The following is a 19,632-nucleotide window of genomic DNA, read 5'->3' on the forward strand; positions in this document are numbered from 1 at the left end:
AAGTCGGGGGCGTAGCTACGTGTACGCATGGGCTTCCACTTCATTTTGCAAAATAGGAAAGAAAAGAACAACAATGAAAACTTTATTGAAATAAGTGTACTAACTTAAACAAATAAACCGTGAAAATAAAACTCTGGTATGTACAGGTACTGTTAATCGTAAAATGTCTGATTTGTGTATATCCCATTTTGCTATATTTGGTTTTTTTTAAACCTGTGTTGAAAAGAAGCATGCTTCTAAGCCAACAAAAAAATCACTGAACCGTCAACAGAACAATCAACAAAATACGGAGGTCACCATACAGGGGCGGATCCTGGAATTTTGGAAAGAGGGGGTTAATTTAGGTTTTCAAATGGGGGTTCCATCCTCAAAATGCGTTATTTGTACTATCCCAACATTTTTCAGTGCATCGAAGGATATATTCAATTAAAAGTCTATATCATTTGCTTAGATTGTAATTCATTATACTTGAATTTAGGATGAAGACGGAGATTTTAGAGCAAAAAATCAGATATCTGTTTTTGTTAGCTGAAATTTCATTAGCATACAGTGGCTTTACTCCCAGTATGGGTATTAGGAGTAAAGCCACTATGCGGGGGATTAAGGCTGCCTCCTTCCCCCCCCCCCCCCCCCCCCCGCGCCTTAATCTGCATGCACATTACTTATCCCTAACTCCGCCATTGGAAATTATTAAATTAAGAAGAAAAAGATTATCAGTAAAGAAAGAAACTTAATTGTTAAGTAAGATTATTTTTAATTTTTTTTTAATTATTCTACACAAAACTAAATTACAAAAGCGAATAATCATGGTAGTACTAAACAGATATCGTTATAGTTGTAGTTCAATTTTTATTTATTTTATTTTATTTTTATTTTTTTGAAAATTACAGGACCTTTTTATTATATTAATTAAACTGCATCTGTTTGCAAAGAAATTTAACCTGTAGAATTTTTTTTATAAAGGTCACAAATCCAGTCTGGGACACTTCAGTCAGAAAAGGATTAAATCCATTAGTTTTCATTAATGTACATGGTTTGTTGTTGTTGTTTTTTTGGTTGTTTTTTTTTGGGGGGGGGGGGGGTTTAAAGTGGAGGAAATGTAGATTTTATGAAAGAAATTTATTTACAAGAGGTAAATGAAATACAAAAAAAAACCCAACAAAAAAAAAACCAAACCAAATAAAGTAATAATCAAAGTCACAAATTAATTTTTGTAAGTACGTGTATATAACCACACTGAGGATATGTTTGAAGGTCAACTTTTCAAGCTATTTGCCGTACTCAATGCTGTATAAAGAGAGAATCTATAGTTCAATTTAAAAAGAAAAACTACAAATGACATTTCAAGACATATATATTAAACAATAAGAATATTTTTTTTTTAAAAATTGGTTTGGTACTAGGCCTACCTTAAATTACAAAAAATATTGAACATCAGGAACATTGCCACAAAACAAAAATATTCGGGCCAGTCTGTACTGAAAGAGTATACTGTATGCCTTTTCGTCGCACACATCCTCAGATTCAATCAACCTAGGTACATCTAAACCCGAGCCCTTCCCGCTCCAAATACATTATTGGACCACTGTCCACAGGTTGAGCGAGTCTCCAAATGTAGCAGGGGGAAAGTGTGACGCAACGTGCCTGGTCGTCAGGAATGTTGTCACGTGCAAGATCAAAGGATCCCGAGTTTTTTGGCTTGTGGTAACGTCCCCACTTAGCCTGTCGTTCTTCAGATGAGAAAACCACTACATACTTCGGGGTCAAAAGTTCAAGGGAACTCTGAATCTTTCAGTGTCCACTACGTAAGGGTTAATGTACTCGTATCGCTCCATTCCTTAAAAGTAATGGACCGAGGCCCCGAAGGGGCCGAGGTCCATTGCTTTTAAGGAATGGAGTGATACGAGTACATTGACCCACTTAAAATCCACTGTAAACATTAATAAAAACTAAATTTTAATTTAATTTTAATCATGTCTTACGTTTTTCATTCTTTTGTTGCATGCATTTATATCTACTTGTATAAAGGTTGACCTACTTTCCGAACTCTCCATTCCTGAAAAATAATGGAGTGTTCGAACAAAAGAATGACGTCATAGGTGGATTTTAACTTGATCTCTAAGTCCCATTTCAATCCATAAGGGACAGTTCTAGGTTGTTACAGAAAATTGCTTGTTGATGCGAATTCCATGAACGAAAAAGAATTTTTCCATGCTTGAATTATGATTAAAGTTGCAAAATAAAAATGTAATGGGGGAAATGTCATTAAGGTTTTTTTTTATCACTTTGAATTTGAACTGCTCGGAGGTTTGGTTTATCTATCCTTCCAGCACCGGTACAGTTTGGGTTTCGCTTACATTGTAAGTGCCAAGCTTTGAGTAAATCAACAAACATCTCCTTGAAATGATAATCAAAATGAGCGCAAGAGAACATAGCAGAACTTGGTTAACCAATATTACGTCTTGCAACAAGTTCAAACAATTCGCTTTATTCATTTAATTAATGCTTCTGTGGACTAGCTTTCTATAATGATTTGGACTTTTCCGCCGTGGATAAACAAATACGGCCTGTATAACCTCCTATAGCACTTCCTTTGATTCTTATAATTAATGATAACATAGCAGTCACAGGCAATATGTATTTGGGGCATCTAGTATAAACTGTGTTTCATATTTTGGTATAGATTGACTATGGATGCTAGATCTTGTAGTGTTTCTGTTCGCAGTACAATTCACGCATTGTACATGTAACCTTGCTCCATGTAAAATGAATACAACACACTATTACCCGACAGCCAGCCGTATACGTGCAGGGTGCCGACATTTATAAAATTACAAGTAACCCACAAACACCGATTGCTTTGCTTTTTAGCTTTGAACAATTGACGGCGGCTAAGTGAATAATTTAACAAAACCTTCTCTTAAAACCCCCAAAGTAAGCAATTATATTGGTCAAAATCTGAATATCATTCATGGATCATGCCACTACACAGGCTATACCATTTTAAATACACATATAGTAAAGACAACATTTTCCCGCTATACTATCGAAACGTGGGAAAAGATAGTTTTATTGTATTATTTCTGTTGACAGTATTTAGAGTTCAGTTTTATTATGCCTTGTTCACACGGATGCGCATTTTAAATTAATTCGAATTAAATAGCGTTCACACGGCGGTAATATTTAATGCGAAGTAAACTAATGCGCATTAACTTCGTATGCATATATATTAAAGGGTGCGCGAAATAAATTAAAGAATAGACTATGTTATTGAAAATTATTCTTATAGATATTTTAATGAATATTGTGTAGATACAGAATTCTTTGTTCAAAATGCTATATACATGTAGTACAAACTCCCCGTCGAGGCCTCATTACGTCACCTACGAATAGCAAACGAACTCTGGTGGAAGTTTGACATGTAGTATACTACATGTTTACAATTTACATGCTGATCTACACATAAGGAGTTTTGTCGTGTTTATTTATATGTTCCCAAGAAATTACTTGTTATTTCCTCTGACGACCAGCATTCAATCTAGACAATATATTGTTTCTTCATGGGCCCAATTTTAAAACTTCGGAACGTCTTTTTCACCATTCCGCTGACTACTGTTGTGACGTAATTTTCAATTACTAATACGTATTATAAGTCTACTATGACGTCATATGGTATTAAAATTAACAATGAACGGCATATTTGTTTTAAAAAATGTAAAAAAGAAAATTAATTATCACTATTTTAAAACATTGTTGTCGTATTTAAAAACAATTCCTTCCGCATGTATACTCAGTATGCCTATGCAGAGCACAGATTTACGTCTGACATTATCTAATGACATGCTGTTTGTACATGTTTTTAGAGATTATTATCATTTTGCTTAGTTTTTCGTACAAAACTAACATTAATATATATAGCTGACCATGGGTATGATGCATGTGACCCAAATTGGCCATTACGCATGCGTCTACATTTAATTCGAATTAGCTTCGCTTAGCGTTCACACCGAGCTAATGCGAAGTAAATTTAATTCGCATTAAATCGCGACGTCAATTTTAATTCGAAGTAAACTATAATGCGCATTAAAATCTCCGTGTGAACGCGGTTCAGATTTAATTCACTTACGTTTAATGCGAATTAAATTCTTCGTGTGAACGAGGCATTAGTCGAATATGGGAGTTAGCGATATTTGATTAAATGATATATATATATATTTCTGTAAACCTTATCAAATCATAGAAATGTAGATATTTGACAAAATTTTATAGTTAAGGTAATACGCAAGATCGTAAATACCGAGTTAGCGGAACTCTCTTGCAGAGAAGTCCGGAAAAGCGTGTCGATCTTGGGCATTTTTTGTTTATTCATACCCCCGCAAACTAAGTTTCAAATAACAGGTTTTTTCTACTTATGGATTTAGTCATTTTTTAAACTAAAGGAGTATATCTTAAATTTTCATGAAGAGATTTGATTTAAACGTTGTGAATACATTGTTCTTAGCCTGCATTTCTTATTTTAAATTAGAATATTTAAAGTATTAGAAAAATATGCTAATTTTTTATCTTGTTTAAAAGTGTCTCTTTGTCTGAAGAATATTTCAAAAACAAATTAAAAGGTTTGAATAAGACGTTTTACATACATCTTTTTTATTAAAGTAAAATAACATTTATGTGCCTTACATTTTGATTTATAGTGAATCTTTGAATATTTCCATTTTCTATGTATCCATCTTCTGTTGGCGAAGTGTTGGGGTGTTCATACTCTAGCAACTTTTAAACCATGTACCAAATTAAGAGAAATGATAATAAACAATTGAATTCTCTGAATATCCTCTGTATTGGTACATGTATATAGTGTTTATATTGAGCGTCACCGGAAATATTTTATTGCTTGATTGATTCATTGATTTTTGTAAAGCAACATTTTCAATAAAAAAAAAATTCATATGATGGATACTAGATGACCATTTGATTAGACAACTTCTGGTTTGGTCTGAGGAAGTGTGTTTTATTTAGTGTGTGTGTGTGTGGGGGGGGGGGGGTGTATTAGTGCCGGAATGACAGTTCTAGTCTCTATTGAGAGTATAGGGTTCAGGTTTATGACCATATAGTGAAAATGTATTAAATCTTACAAAAATCTTCTTCTCTACTTCCATATATATCTGAGAAAAACTAAATACATAATTATGGTGTCCATGAAGCTCTCTACCTAAGGTGTGAAATTCATGGCTCCTGGGTCAGGCCTTTAGGCGGGGCCAATATGGCCACATAATGAAAATTTATTTTAAAAAAGGGGCAATGTTAAAATGATTTATATCCGTCAAACTTCCATTTTTCCTAATTCTGTAACCGAATAGGAATTGTATGTATTTTGAAAGACCATAAACACGTGCACAAAAGACTCCATATTGAGGCTTGTAAGAGAATCCCTGTATGGGCTATGATGCGCCTGTGGGCCCCTTGTTATGGGAAGGCTCCTTTATTTCATCACAAACCACAATGGTTTAGTGTTCACTTGTTTGGGTTACTGCTTTCAGTGTGTGACCACGTGCCGTAGACAGTGGAACCTGGATGTACATATATACCTCGTAATCTGAGAGTGGCTCTATTTCTTATTGAAGAATATTTCTGTTCACAACAACATTTTGTACTGTTAAATGTAAGTTAGAATTGCTGCTGCGAAAAAATGTATCAAAGAATGTTCTCCAGATTTGTAGAGTTCAGAGTTTTATTCTGAATGAACTTAAGCGAGGTGTCTGACGCCGACCACTTCACAACATATTGTCTATTTGTGGGACGAGAACACCTGTTGTTGTAAGATGCCTGCATGTGGTGCATACTTTCTGGAATTTTGACACGTTCTAATACGGCAGTAGCACGAAGTTTGGTCTTCTACCGGTATAATAAAATACACAGGGTAAGAAACACTAATTTGTAAACAAACAGGGGGTTCCGCCCCGGGGCACATTTTCCAAGTAATTGCAACATTACTTAAAGAATTTTGGCGATCGGCAGGTCAGGGAGATGTCATACTACAAGTCTCTTCAATTCAAAACCCGTCTCATCTCTTTTATTTGTCACAATCTTGCGTAGCTTGATCGGACAGGGCATCTTCTCTTCCCCTGGCAGGCAAAAAGGTCATGGCATACATGTTAATACAAGTACATATTCACATTTACTAATACACTTCCTTATATGACAATACTAATGAAATTGACATTCAATTTCTTGTAACATGAAGTTGGTCATGTGATCAGTCTTTTCTTGCGTATGAATACAATCACCGCTTCAAAAGTCAGGTACTTTCACCTGGCTTCTTGCTTATGCAATGCAGTGGCGGATTTAGAGGGTCTTCCCCCTTTTCGCCACAAATTTAAACAAGCGATGTTTGTAAAACATATATGCCCCCATGGTGCAAAATTGAAAAGGGTTATACACATGCATAATTTAATTCATAGTACTGTAGTATCACCAATTCGAAATTTTGAGCAGACAATATCTTCCTATGTCATGAGTGGATTGACCATGTGATCTAAAAATCAAAAGGGGTCATCTACGTCTTATTCTGTACCAGTGTACCAAGTTTGGTGTCAACCAAGCAAATAATTCTTAAAATACAGTAGACAATATATTACTATGTGCACTTTAACCCTTGACATTTGACCATGTGACCTCAAAATAAATAGGGGTCATCTTTTCATGAAGACGCACCAGTGTACTAAGTTTGATGTCTGTCAAGCAAGGGGTTCTCAAGGTACTGCGCGGACAGTATATTCCAATGTCCAGTTTGACCCTTGACCTTTGGCCATGTGATCTCAAAATCAAGAGGGGTCATTTCCTTCTGAAGATGTACCAGTGTACTAAGTTTGATGCCTGTCAAGCAAAGGGTTCTCTAGACATTCAGTGATCAGTATATTCCTATGTCCAGTTTCAGCTTTGGCCTTGTGACCTCAAAATCAAAAGGGGTTATCTATTCTTTGGGATGTACCAGTGTACCAAGTTTGATGTCTGTCAAGCAAAGGGTTCTCAAGATATTGAGCGGACAGTGTTTTCCTATGTCCAGAGTAGATTGACCCTTGACCATTTGACCTGGAAAAAAAAACAATAGGGGTCGTCTTTTACTCATAACTAACCCACATATGAAATATCATTACGATCAAGTGAATGGTTCTCAAGATATTGGGCGGACAACATGTGGTTTACGAACCGTCCGACATGTGTAAAGCAATCTATATGCCCCTCTTCATTGAAGGGGGGCATAAAAATAGAAAAAGTGTGGGTAAAATTCCAGATTGGCACCCAAAATGGCTGAGTATTTTGGCCAATACTTGACTTTCACACACACCCTTTTCGGAAACCCTGGACCCGCCACTGCAATGACATCATAATAGAAACAAACGCATCGGGATATTTATACAGAGTTTATTTTGTAAACAGATAAGAATTTCATCAATTCATAAAACAGAAATATTAAACATACCGTTCTGTTGTTTCATTTTAAACAGTTTTAAATACCGTCTGCAACTATGCCTAAACTGCAACTTCTGCAACATGGCGAATTCATAAAATAACTATGATATTGGAATCGAAAAAATGGAGGTACAGTTATAAGCCTATATACTTGATGATGATAAATTAACCTGTTGTTTCATGGCAACTGTCTTCAAGGCTATGACTGGGCGTCATCATGAGCGGGGCTGGTTTCGAGGCTCGAAAAATGTTCATGTCAGGGTACCGGTGCGAGTCTTCATTAAAATCCTACAACAGAAATCTCTCAAATGAACAGAAACTCTGTCAATTCGTTTTTATTTTCTCTTACACACACTGAAGGTAAAAACAGAAGCAACCTACCTGTACTTCGTCTAGATCTGATCTGTCTTACTCCTCCATGGCTACAACCACGAGTCCAAACGATGAACATGCTGTTGTTTCCTTCCAAAACCGGACTATAAGCCTGACGTTAACTTGACCCATCATATTCTCTATCAATTCTCTAAGATCCTTTGAATTTCTGTCGAAATCTGTGTTCAACAATTCTTGCGTTTTCAAATTCAGGTAGGCTAGGCCAACGCCACAGTTTTTTCATCGCTGGTCGCGACCAAATCACACCACGGATGTAACTTTACTCCGCTCTTATTGTCATCAATTCAGATGACTTTACGCTAAAATTACCTTTATTTTACAGGTGTATATATACCAGACAAATATGTGATAACTGGAGAGGAATAACATTGCTCTCATTCCCCAGTAAGGTATTCTGCAAAATACTTCTCAGCAGAATAGATGAAGCTATTGATGATAAATTGAGAGAAGAACAAGCTGGGTTCAGAAGAGGAAGAGGCTGCATAGACCAGATTTTTGCCATTCGTAATATTATCGAACAATGTCTTGAATGGAAAATGCCACTATACATCAACTATATTGACTTTAAGAAGGCATTTGACAGTGTGCATAGGGATACATTGTGGAAAATAGTTAGATCATATGGAATCCCATTGAAGATCTGTAACCTTATGCGAGCATTCTACGAAAACTTTGAATGCAGTGTCATATTAGAAAAGAACATCTCTGAGTCCTTTAGTGTCAAATCTGGAGTTAGACAAGGATGTATATTGTCACATATCCTCTTCTTAATAGTCATTGATTGGATCCAAAGAAACAGCACAGCAGATAAGAAGAGAGGTATCCAGTGGACTATGTTCAGCAACCTAGAGGACTTATACTTTGCAGACGACCTTGCAGAGATCTCAGGGAACAAGACCCATCTACAAGAAAAAACAGATCAGCTGAACAAATTTGCCAAACAAACTGGTCTTAACATCAACGCCAAAAAGACCAAGGTGATGATAATAAATGCTCCAGTGGAACCTGTGGTTTTAAATGGAGAACCGCTGGAGGAGGTAGGATTTCACCTACCTAGGAAGCATACTTAGCAAGGACAACGGTGCCGGGAAAGACATAAAGGCAAGACTCAACAAAGCACGTGCAGCATTCACCCAACTCCAAACATTCTGGAAATCAAACAGCTACAGTCTGAGGACCAAAGTCCAACTTTATAACAGCAATGTGAAATCAGTCCTCCTGTATGGGTCTTAATGCTGGCGTGTTATAGAAACTGATATGAAAAAAGTTGAGGCCTTCCACAACAGCTGCCTTAGAAAAATAAACAGAATCTTTTGGCCAAACAAAATCAGTAATAAAAACCTACACCAAAAGTGCAAAAGCAAGAACATCAGCACAGAGATAAAACAAATAAGAATGAGATGGCTTGGTCACGTAATGAGAATGCCCCAGAACAGGATTCCCAAAGTAGCTCTACACTGGACACCACCTGGAAAGAGGAAAAGAGGCAGACCACGTACCACCTGGAGGAGAACCGTAACATCAGAACTTGAGGAAATGGGTTACTCATGGGGACAAGCACAGTATATTGCCAAGGACAGAGCTAGATGGAGACAACTTGTTGAAGCCTTATGTCCCACCGGGGACTAAGAGGATAAGTAATATATACCGGAGGCGGGATCAGGTGCCTAGGAGGAGTAACCATCCCCTGTCGACCAGCCACACCTGCCTTGAGTCCTATATCTTGTTCAGGTAAACGAAGTTATCCGTAGTCAAAATCAGTGTGCCACGAACGGCCCAACAATCGGTATGAAACACGTCAGACAGCATTTGCTCCAATGATAGGTTGCATTGGTAAACTAGATCGTTATAACGAACATAGAATTCGCTAAATGCTGACTTTAAACGAGACTGTTGAAACCCCTGTACCATTAACTTGTTTGCCAGTAGCCTGCCTCGATTTAAAAACTGACCATACGTAGAACAATCCCTTGCGTGTTGAATCAGTTGAAAGATATAACACCATATGCAGGTGATAATGGAATATTGCTACATAAATATTGGGAAGTTGACGATGAAGAAGCTGAAATCATACCGTTTGTCATAAAGTTGAGTTGTTAGTTTGCCGTGAACTTCCACTTTCCATAAAATATCTAAGTATGAAGAGAAGTGGACGACACCGTGGTGTCTTTTATTTCGAGTTCACGGGGATATATCAAATCGACATATGAATGAAAGTTATTAATGTTAATAGACAAAACGTCGTCGATGTATCTAAATGTCGAATTGAAGGCCATAGCAAGAGAATTTTTCTTCTCACAAAGAAGTTTTGAATAAATTCTGCTTCAAAGGAATATAAAACAGGTCAGCTACTGTAACAATGTAGCACAATCTGTGCCTATGGGAATTCCAAAAGACCTGATCACCAAAGACCATGACGATATTGTCAATGAGGAACTCCAACATATTTTTTTTATTTCAACTTCAGAGTACTTGTGCGTGAAATCAGAGTGGTGTTCAAGTAATTTTTTGAATGACTGATCACTAGATATGAATATTTGCGTTTTCTATTTTTGTTGAAGAAGCAACTGTCTATGATGTCCGAAAGTCGAGTCTTTAATTTATCGCGAGGAATGGTTGTGTAAAGTGTTGAAAAGTCATACGTTTTGATGTTGATCTGAGGAAAGTTTTGCGATTTCAAGTTTGCTAAAAGTTCATTAGAACTTTTTAGAATCCTCATTTGATTTACAACATATCTGGCATATGTAGTGGCACAGTACGTTTGAAGTTTCTCCTTCACAGCTGTTAATATTTTCGTGAGGAGTAAAGATATATCCCAGTGAACTCGAAATAAAAGACAACACAGTGTTTTCCACATCTGCTTGGTACTTAGATATGTTATTGAACATAGTCATTAACGACACACTAACAACTCAACTGTATGACAAACGGGATGATTTCAGCTTTTCCATCGTCAACTTCCCAATATTTATGTAGCAATATTCCATTATCACCTGCATTTGGTGTTAACCTCTCTCAACTGATTGGATACGCAAGAGCTTTTTTTTTTTAAATCGAATCGGGCTACTGACAAATAAGATATCGTGACAGGGGTTTCTACAGTCTCCTTGAAAGTCAGCATGTCGCAAATTCTATAGTTGTTATAACGATCTAGTTTGCCAATACAACTTGGCATTGGGTCATATGCTGTCTGACGTTCTTGAACCATTCTTTGCACACTGGTTTCGACTACGGGTTGCTTTGTTTACCTGATCAAGATATAGGGCTCACGGCGGGTGTGACCGGTCCACAGGGGATGCTTACTCCTCCTATGAACCTAAGCCTACCTCTGGTATATTCAGGGGTCCGTGTTTGCCCAAATCTTCATCTTATGTTCCTTATAGAAGTTATGAGATTGACAACTGTTCGTTATCTTCACATTTTTCTTATATTCTACTAATACTCTGTATATTCTATGAATAATCTGTATATTCTATTAAAACTCTGTATACTCGATTAATGTTCTGTCCATTCTATCAATACTCTGTATATTCTATTAATACTCTGTATACTATATTAATACTCTTTGTATTCTATTAACACTGTATGTCCTATTAATACTTTGTATATTCTATTAATACTCTTTTTATTCTATTAATATTCTGTACATTCTATTAATACTCTGTATATTATATTAATACTTTGTATATTCTATTAACACTCGGTGTACTCTATTAATACTCTGTATATTACATGTATATTAATACCATCTCTAAAATTCCGTTTGCAACACAGAGAAATAAGACCCCCCTGCGGTTTGTCACTGTCCTATAACAAAGTTATTTCAACAATACGGTATCAGTATCTATTGGGGGAGATTAAGAATATTCGGGGCGTATAAAGACCAATGTCAAAAGAATGCCATTTGTTATTTTTCCTAGTTACTTTACCGTGAAGAGAATCCAAAGTTCACATTTATAATTAGAATGTGCAATCTTAAATGTGAACGTGTCCCATGAGAAGAATTAGGCCCATTAGGACAAATCTACTTCTTTTCAATAAAACAATTCTAATGCTGATACAATAACAGAAAAATTACCCAGGCTTAGCCGTAAATTCTGCAAGAAAAATATCATGTACTTCATTAACAGATGCGTGTTAAATCATAGGTATCATAGAAATCTACATGTATCCGATTGAACAAATGAGAGTGGTTTTTGTATGGCGGTCTTCTTAACAGAAGTTGTTTACATTTGTTGTTTTTTTTTAAATTTGAGAATGCAAAATCCGGAGATAAAAAAAGAAAAGCAAGCCTGTTCATGATAAATACTAGGACTTTATTTCGATAAATGGAAAGTGTTACACAGAGACATTTCTATTTTATAGTAGTTTGATATACGGTTGAGTTATTCGAAGAAGCCCTCATATTGTGTGTAATGGGGCCCTATACGGCTCAGTGAAGGAACAGATCTATACTTGTCTTCTTTATTCTAATGAAAAGTTCACAATTATATATATTAATATATATGTATATACCATTGACAACTTAACACTTAATGATCAAGTAGCTGTCACAAAATCACGTGACGTACGTAGAATATCAAGCTAAAATTCAATTTGACCACATGACCAAGAAAAAAAATCACGTGATCCCAAAAGTTGATAAAATATCAACTTTGTTTTACATGTCAACACATAGCGATAAAACATATATTGAAATTATTTCAATATGAAGCCGATTTTAGTAAGTTTATCCAAGCTAAACGTTGAAATCATTTCAATGCGACAAAGACATTAAAAATCTACCGATTACATCTCATATGGACTTCAAAGAAATGAAGCTATTCTCGACACGGTCATTTTTTATGACAAACAACACCAATATAAATATCAGCTTAAATATATATTCATATCCAGATTTATCTGTGAACTGTGTGTTACATAGAGTCAAAAATTATTCAGAAAACTGACTTGAATTAATCACAGATTGATAAATGATTCAAAGAAAACAGTATTCCTAATTAACTATGAGTTCCAAAGAAAAACCTGCTATCTCCGACAGAGGTCAGGGCCGTAAGTAGGGTTCTAAATCAGGGGAGGCAGGGGATTGGGGGCCGCCGATTGACTTTACGACTGAAAATGACACTTTTTAAATCCCAATTTATCATGTTTGTGTTTCATTTGTACTATGTAAAGAATCGTAATATGGTGTCAAAGACAAAGGTGCTTGTCTTCATTTTAAACATATATCCTATAATATAACATTTATATAATTTTATTTTCTTTTTTGCCAAAAAATCAGACGAGGCAGTTGCCTCGTCTGCCTCATCGGCAGTTACGGCCCTGGAGGTAATAAAAAATATTGCACCCACCCCACATATACGTATAATACAGATAGTACCTATAGTGTTGTTCTACCATCTCACTGACAATATTGATTGAAAAAAGGGTATATTAGGATCAGTCAATATATGTGTTTTGAAACACACAGTACACTAAAATAATTTATAAACATAACTATGATGTACAATCGATAATAGGAAATGGAAGCGAATCCATTTTCTGTTTTACCACAGCACTTTTATAAACACATTACACAATATAATCAATTCAGCCAGGACAAGTGTTGTTGGTTTGCCATTTCACAGAAAGATAGTATGATGGAGTCTTTACACTGATAAAGAGTCCACAACATCAGAAATTTGCGAAATAGAAAACATACATCATAACCGTTTTTCAGTGATTATGCATCACTTCAAAAGGGTTAAAGGTGAATCCAAAAGCATGACCCTGTTGCTATAGTTACATGGTCCCAATATGCAAAAAAGCAACAGAGTACATGCCGTAATACAGAGACCGGAAGTGGTTGGGATAAGCGTAAACTAATTACTAAGTAAATTCATGACAAATAATACACATACTTCATATCACACATACGAGGAAATTGGAACGGGCGTCCACAGTTAGACTATTTGCCTCCTTTTTGCTTATAAATAACACAGACATTCACTATATGGCTAAATAGCAAGCAGAGGAAACACATTCGTTCAAACATGATTGGATGACCTACACAACGACAATACAAAGAATTGTAAGCAAACACTTGTGGTATTCGCTTCTCAGAAAAAAATGTCTATTTGAAAGGTATTCTCATTAAGCCGGATCTTATCTATCTAAATAAATAATTTGAAAATTGTCAGTTAGCCCTTTAGATTTCAGTTTACACCAAGAAGACAATGGTGGAAATTGTGTTATAAATAGACAATACAAAGAGTTACAGCCACAAAACCATTGTTACGAATTACACCAAGTTGGATGTATAAGTGTCTTAGCCATGCATGAATCACGTTTTTGACCTCTATGTTGACAAACACACTATCGAAGGTACATAATCAAAGGCCCAGAGCATTGTAAAGTTACCATGGTTATAATTTCGTAGTCTACGGTGACTCAAAATGGTAAAACATTCTCTCAACTGACGAGCCATGTCATGTCTCTCTTTCACTCAATTGAAACCTAACCTATCACTTTGTGAAAATTCTATCACTTACATTATGCATTCAATATTGTATGTGTGCATGCACATTTTCATATGTTGTGAGCAGCAATACCGTCAAAATTTAAATTCTGCCAAGATAAAGATCTGAGTGTACACTGGCAGTGAAAAAAAATGTCTGTGACACTCGCATCTAACATAATTGCACATGAATCAAGCCTTTGTGAGATTCATCAGGCATACGACAATCCCATATGTTCTCATGTATGGTCTTGCTTTTGTTGTGTGTAAGTGTTTTACGTCCAAAAGGCGCGAAATTTTGGCTCCATCTAATACAAGCCACATCCACGCAGATTATTGGCTATAATGACGTCAGTAACGGCATCAAATACAAACTGGATGTTATTGGTATCTGTTGCGCATGTCTGGTGGCAGTATATCTCCTTCGTTGAACTTTTGTTCTTCGCTTCGAATTGGGCCTGAATGTAGGCGGCTGCCTCCTCGTATGTCTGGTTTCCTACGAAGAAAATGAATTTTTGTTTATGAGCTTAAACCTTCAATGTCTAAGATTACCGCTTCAAAACATTTACGTATAATAAGAAAATAAGTCCATCTGGGACATTCCACAAAGCATATGACAAATGAGCACCAATGTTGATATATCATCCAGATCTCCCATGCGACATTAAGTAGTACTGCAACACGTTATAAAATGTCGAAAATGCATACTGCCTTTTCTTCAATCAAACCTTTAGGTTAAGAACGGAAGAAAAGAAAACATCTATCTTATAGATAACAAATAGGACTGGGGCAAATACTGTATCCATTAAAACTTCCGGTCTTGAGAAATAGAATTAAAAGATAGAATAGAATAGAATATTTATACAGTGTTCATTTGGATCAATTCTATTTCTATGTACAATTTATTTTTTTTTTAAAATTGCTAACTTCACATATAGCATTACAAGAACCGGTAAAGAAGAAAGGCCAAATTCTCTCTCTCTCTCTCTCTCTCTCTCTCTCTCTCTCTCTTAATCATTAGTCATCTTTGGTGTGTTTTTAATGCATTATATACTTAGAAATAATTTTCAATGTTGAATTGATTCATGTGAAGATTGACTCCCGTTGTTTTGTTTCGTTATATGGGCCTGAAATAGAACAGGTCATAAACACTTCTTAGGCGATACTGTTTGCACAGCTCTCCACGGTCTTAATAATCAATGATAATTAATGAAAGTGTCAATTTAATTTTAAAACACCTTTGTTCTTAACTTGTTGACACTCTCGAGAATCTGGCATTTACAGTTTGACAGCATAATACTTTAAGTACCCCAAGTCAACGCATGGATTGGAAATGAGTACAGTGCATTTAGATCGTGTTGTATAATACGTACGCGATAAAGAAGTTTTTATGATACAATCTTTTAATCATTTCATATTCATTTTAAAATATCTTACTGTGAGTGGTATTTGGAGATAAACCTCAATACCGAATGAAGATGTCCATACTACTTCGTGTTACATAATCATTAATGACTTTGTAAAAAGGAAAAACAAATCTTGAGATGAAAAAAACTAATTTCAGGTGAAAAATTCACGACCTCATATCCTTCGCTACTGGGCAAAATGATGAGCACAACATCGATTTCGAAGCATTCTATATCCATTTTACATCCGCGGTACATTGGACACTTTCCTGCATCAGATGCTGTGGTGCTAGCTTTCGGTGTACATTAGGGTACACTTTCCTACATCAAATGCAGTGGTGCTAACTTTCGGTGTACATTAGGGTACACTTTCCTGCATCAGATGCAGTGGTGCTAACTTTCGGTGTACATTAGGGTACACTTTCCTACATCAGATGCAGTGGTGCTAGCTTTCGGTGTACATTAGGGTACACTTTCCTACATCAAATGCAGTGGTGCTAACTTTCGGTGTACATTAGGGTACACTTTCCTGCATCAGATGCAGTGGTGCTAACTTTCGGTGTACATTAGGGTACACTTTCCTGCATCAGATGCAGTGGTGCTAGCTTTCGGTGTACATTAGGGTACACTTTCCTACATCAGATGCAGTGGTGCTAACTTTCGGTGTACATTAGGGTACACTTTCCTACATCACGTCAGAGGTGTGTGTTGTGATGAGTCGAAATCCAACATGGCGGATCACGTAGAATCAGCAATTAAAACATGCTGGGTTTTGTGATTTATTTTTAGGCAAAGTGGTTACAGAGTTGTATTAAAAAACCACATGCAATAAGGTGGGGCATATCCCCTCGCAATGAGTGTCTACTAGCTTATTCTGTGAAGTCTCATAGTGACCTTGACCTTTGGATTTTTTTTACCCTAAAATTATTAACGTTCTTTCTATCTTGATAGCAAAGCTACATGTGAGGTATCTAATCAATTGAGCAAATTCTGTGGCATGTAGAGTTTCTACAGGCTCAGTGTTATACACACACACTTGCCGACACAAGAACAGTCCTATGTGTTATACACACACACTTGCCGACACAAGAACAGTCCTATGAATTGCGAGAGGATAATTAGTGAATCTTTTAACCGTCGAATGTTTAAGAATTTTGTACAAATTGCATGTATAATCGAGAAAATGTGCATATTCAATTTAAATGTCATGCTAGTTTCATTAAAAAAATTATAGTCTGTGGGTTTATTTTGTTTGATATTTCTAACAGGTACTAATTAAGAATACACTCTGTATGACAATAAAGTTTATTCTAATATTTCTAACAAGTATAAACATGTTCGCCCAGAATATTACGCTCATTTATCGTCTGGGGTAAATCAATTAAAAGCCCCACAAAAGACGAGGGAGTAATTTGTCCAACATGCCATTTTGAAAATACATCACACCCAAAATACGTATCATGCAGTGTAACTTTTGAACACTGTGTGTATACTGGTTGTAGGCAAATTAAGTGCCCTTTGTGTTGATGATGTTATCAAATACCTATATATAACAAAGGAAGATCGAACAGGGGAAATTCTGCAAATGTATCTTTAAAAAGAATTATATACCACTAGAATTTGAATGTTACATCGATAATTCGAACTACTGGATTTGAATATTTGTTTATCTTTGGGACTTACCGGTATATTCAGGAAAACATATAGTGAGGGAAGATTTCTTTATCTTCTCTTCAAACAGATCTTTCTTGTTGAGAAATAGGATGATTGAAGTATCGGTGAACCACTTGTTATTACAGATAGAATCAAATAATTTCAAACTCTCTTGCATTCGATTCTGAAAAATAAGAGATGCATAATTCACACTATTAAGAACTTTCTTGAACTTTTAATTTTCTAGGAATCATGTCGATTAGATTTGCATGTTGACTGGGGTAGATAATGGCATCATAAAAAGTGATGCTTAAGACATGGCATGCAAAGAATATATTATTTCTTTAAATCGTCACCCTATAAAGCGGACGATATCCATGATAATGGAAAGACAAGGCGATTAATTCCACGATTCTAAAGCCTTCAATTACGTTTTATCAAAGATCACTGGCTTATAAAGACGGGATTTTTTTCAATTTTGCATGCTAAACTACCACTAGGTTTTATTTTCAATCGTAATGTTAAAACGGTTAATGAAACGCATGGAGCGTTTTACAAATCTTATGAAAATAAATATGTTTCTTCATCTTCAACTAACGCATATCTAAGTTCTAAAATCTTGCAATCTGAAAAAGGGAAAAAAAACCAAAAGAATTTATTTTGTTTTATTCTAAACTTACGGTTGTTTCGTCTTCATGAAGAACTTGGTCATATTCACTCATAGCTACACAAAATATAATGGCGGTTACATCCTCAAAACAGTGAATCCACTTCTTCCGTTCTGATCTCTGGCCTCCCACATCAAATAATCTATCAAGAAAAATACAAATCATGTACTGAAGCACTCGGAACAGAGGCTCTGTCTGTGGCTTAATATTTAGGAATCAAGCTATTAATAAAAACATTCACTTCAAAACAGCCGCCATCAGCACTATTTTGTTCTACACACCCATACATCAAACAAATTTTTAATATACATGCAAGATTCGACATTCCGTAGAATTACAAATGACATGTATAATAAATGCAGCACTGACTGAGAATGAAACATTAGAAATCTTACTTGAAATTTAAATTTTTAAAAGAGAAATGAACTTCCACAATGCCAGTGGTCTTGACTCTGGTTCGTAATATATCTTGTTCTGTGGGCATGTAATCCTTGGCTCCTAAGCGATCTAAGTCATCTAGAAAACTGAAAGAAGAAATCAGGTATAATATGTACTGCAAAGTAAGAACAGCAATTACGTCAAGTTACATCTAGATTACAATGTACAAATAATGCGAAATGCGATACTGCAACTTTCTTGAAAGGTATACTAGTATTATATTACAACGACCACTATGGTTACGCAATGGGTGATATAATTTCGAAGGAGAAATTTACTATAAAACTACAGCAATTATCGTTATGTAAGCAGGGAGCTCGATTCTGAAATACATAAGATAAAAATAAGAATCTTGAGTTTATTTTCTCCCGATGACTCATTCTTCGATTAAAGAACACAACGCTGAAAGGCGGGTTAAAGCGCCGATGTAATGCTTCTTTCTACAAGGTCCAAACATATGTTGATGCAGGCATTAAGGATGTAAAGAAGAGAGTTGTTCCACGTCAGAAATAAATTATTTATTAAAGCTGTCTGGGAGATTTCCCAGTTCTCTCTATAATAAAACCTCCAATACAGCATTTACCACGGTGGGTATTCTGTATCTTGTAGAAACAAGTGGTTGAATCGAAGCTTTCTAAAATTACCGCTCTTCATTTAATTTTATCATATATACATTACAATATTGTGTTATCTCTACCAGATCTAGAAAATTTATTGAACTGCATTGCTTCATTATGAAGTATGGTTTGCAGAAAATTTCGGAAAAGAAAACTTGGAGCTTTTCTTGTTTGTGTTTAACAATTTGAAGGAAGACGTTTAATTCATTCAGTCTAGGTATATTTCTCGTATGCTAAAGGAAATGTTCATCTAAGAGGACCCCGCTTTAATTTTTGAATAGACCATGAGGTGAATGGATATATAAATCAGCGCGCGCGCACCCCCTCCCTCTTTTACAAGTCACAATCAGCTCACAAACAAGCGACATTGATATTTTACCATGACATCAGAATCACCTCATATACATTTGTACATCATGTAAAATAGTAATTGTTATTGGATATCAAAGTACCGAACTTTCTGATATATTGTTTCTCATTCTTGCAGAATT

The 19,632-nt window shown here is 35.7% G+C and overlaps 1 protein-coding gene and 2 long non-coding RNA genes across 4 annotated transcripts in view; 1 reads left to right on the forward strand and 2 right to left on the reverse strand.

Annotated features, from left to right (window-relative positions):
- Positions 1-7,406: 7,406 nt before the first annotated feature.
- Positions 7,407-9,559, reverse strand: LOC130051266 (uncharacterized). Its single transcript, XR_008799707.1, has 2 exons — positions 7,852-9,559; positions 7,407-7,758 (listed from the first exon to the last, which is right to left on the reverse strand). It is a non-coding gene; the product is annotated as an uncharacterized LOC130051266 (long non-coding RNA).
- A 107-nt stretch (positions 9,560-9,666) lies between these two features.
- On the forward strand, positions 9,667-15,459 carry LOC130051265 (uncharacterized). Its single transcript, XR_008799706.1, has 2 exons — positions 9,667-12,906; positions 13,192-15,459. It is a non-coding gene; the product is annotated as an uncharacterized LOC130051265 (long non-coding RNA).
- Positions 13,271-19,632, reverse strand: part of LOC125663609 (guanine nucleotide-binding protein G(o) subunit alpha) — a 30,953-nt gene continuing 24,591 nt past the window's right edge. Inside the window, exons 5-8 of one of the 2 annotated variants that reach the window (XM_048895888.2) lie at positions 18,482-18,610; positions 18,099-18,228; positions 17,449-17,602; positions 13,271-14,855 (exon numbers count right to left, since the gene is read on the reverse strand). In XM_048895888.2, the coding sequence (XP_048751845.1) occupies positions 14,668-14,855; positions 17,449-17,602; positions 18,099-18,228; positions 18,482-18,610 (601 nt within the window). In that variant the 3' untranslated portion in view covers positions 13,271-14,667. Of the gene's footprint in view, positions 14,856-15,368; positions 16,035-16,394; positions 17,603-18,098; positions 18,229-18,481; positions 18,611-19,632 lie in introns of those variants that run through there. The other variant, XR_008799705.1, reaches the window with a different exon arrangement.

The sequence above is a fragment of the Ostrea edulis genome, chromosome 1 (assembly GCF_947568905.1).
Source record: "Ostrea edulis chromosome 1, xbOstEdul1.1, whole genome shotgun sequence".
Taxonomy (NCBI): Eukaryota; Metazoa; Mollusca; class Bivalvia; order Ostreida; family Ostreidae; genus Ostrea; species Ostrea edulis.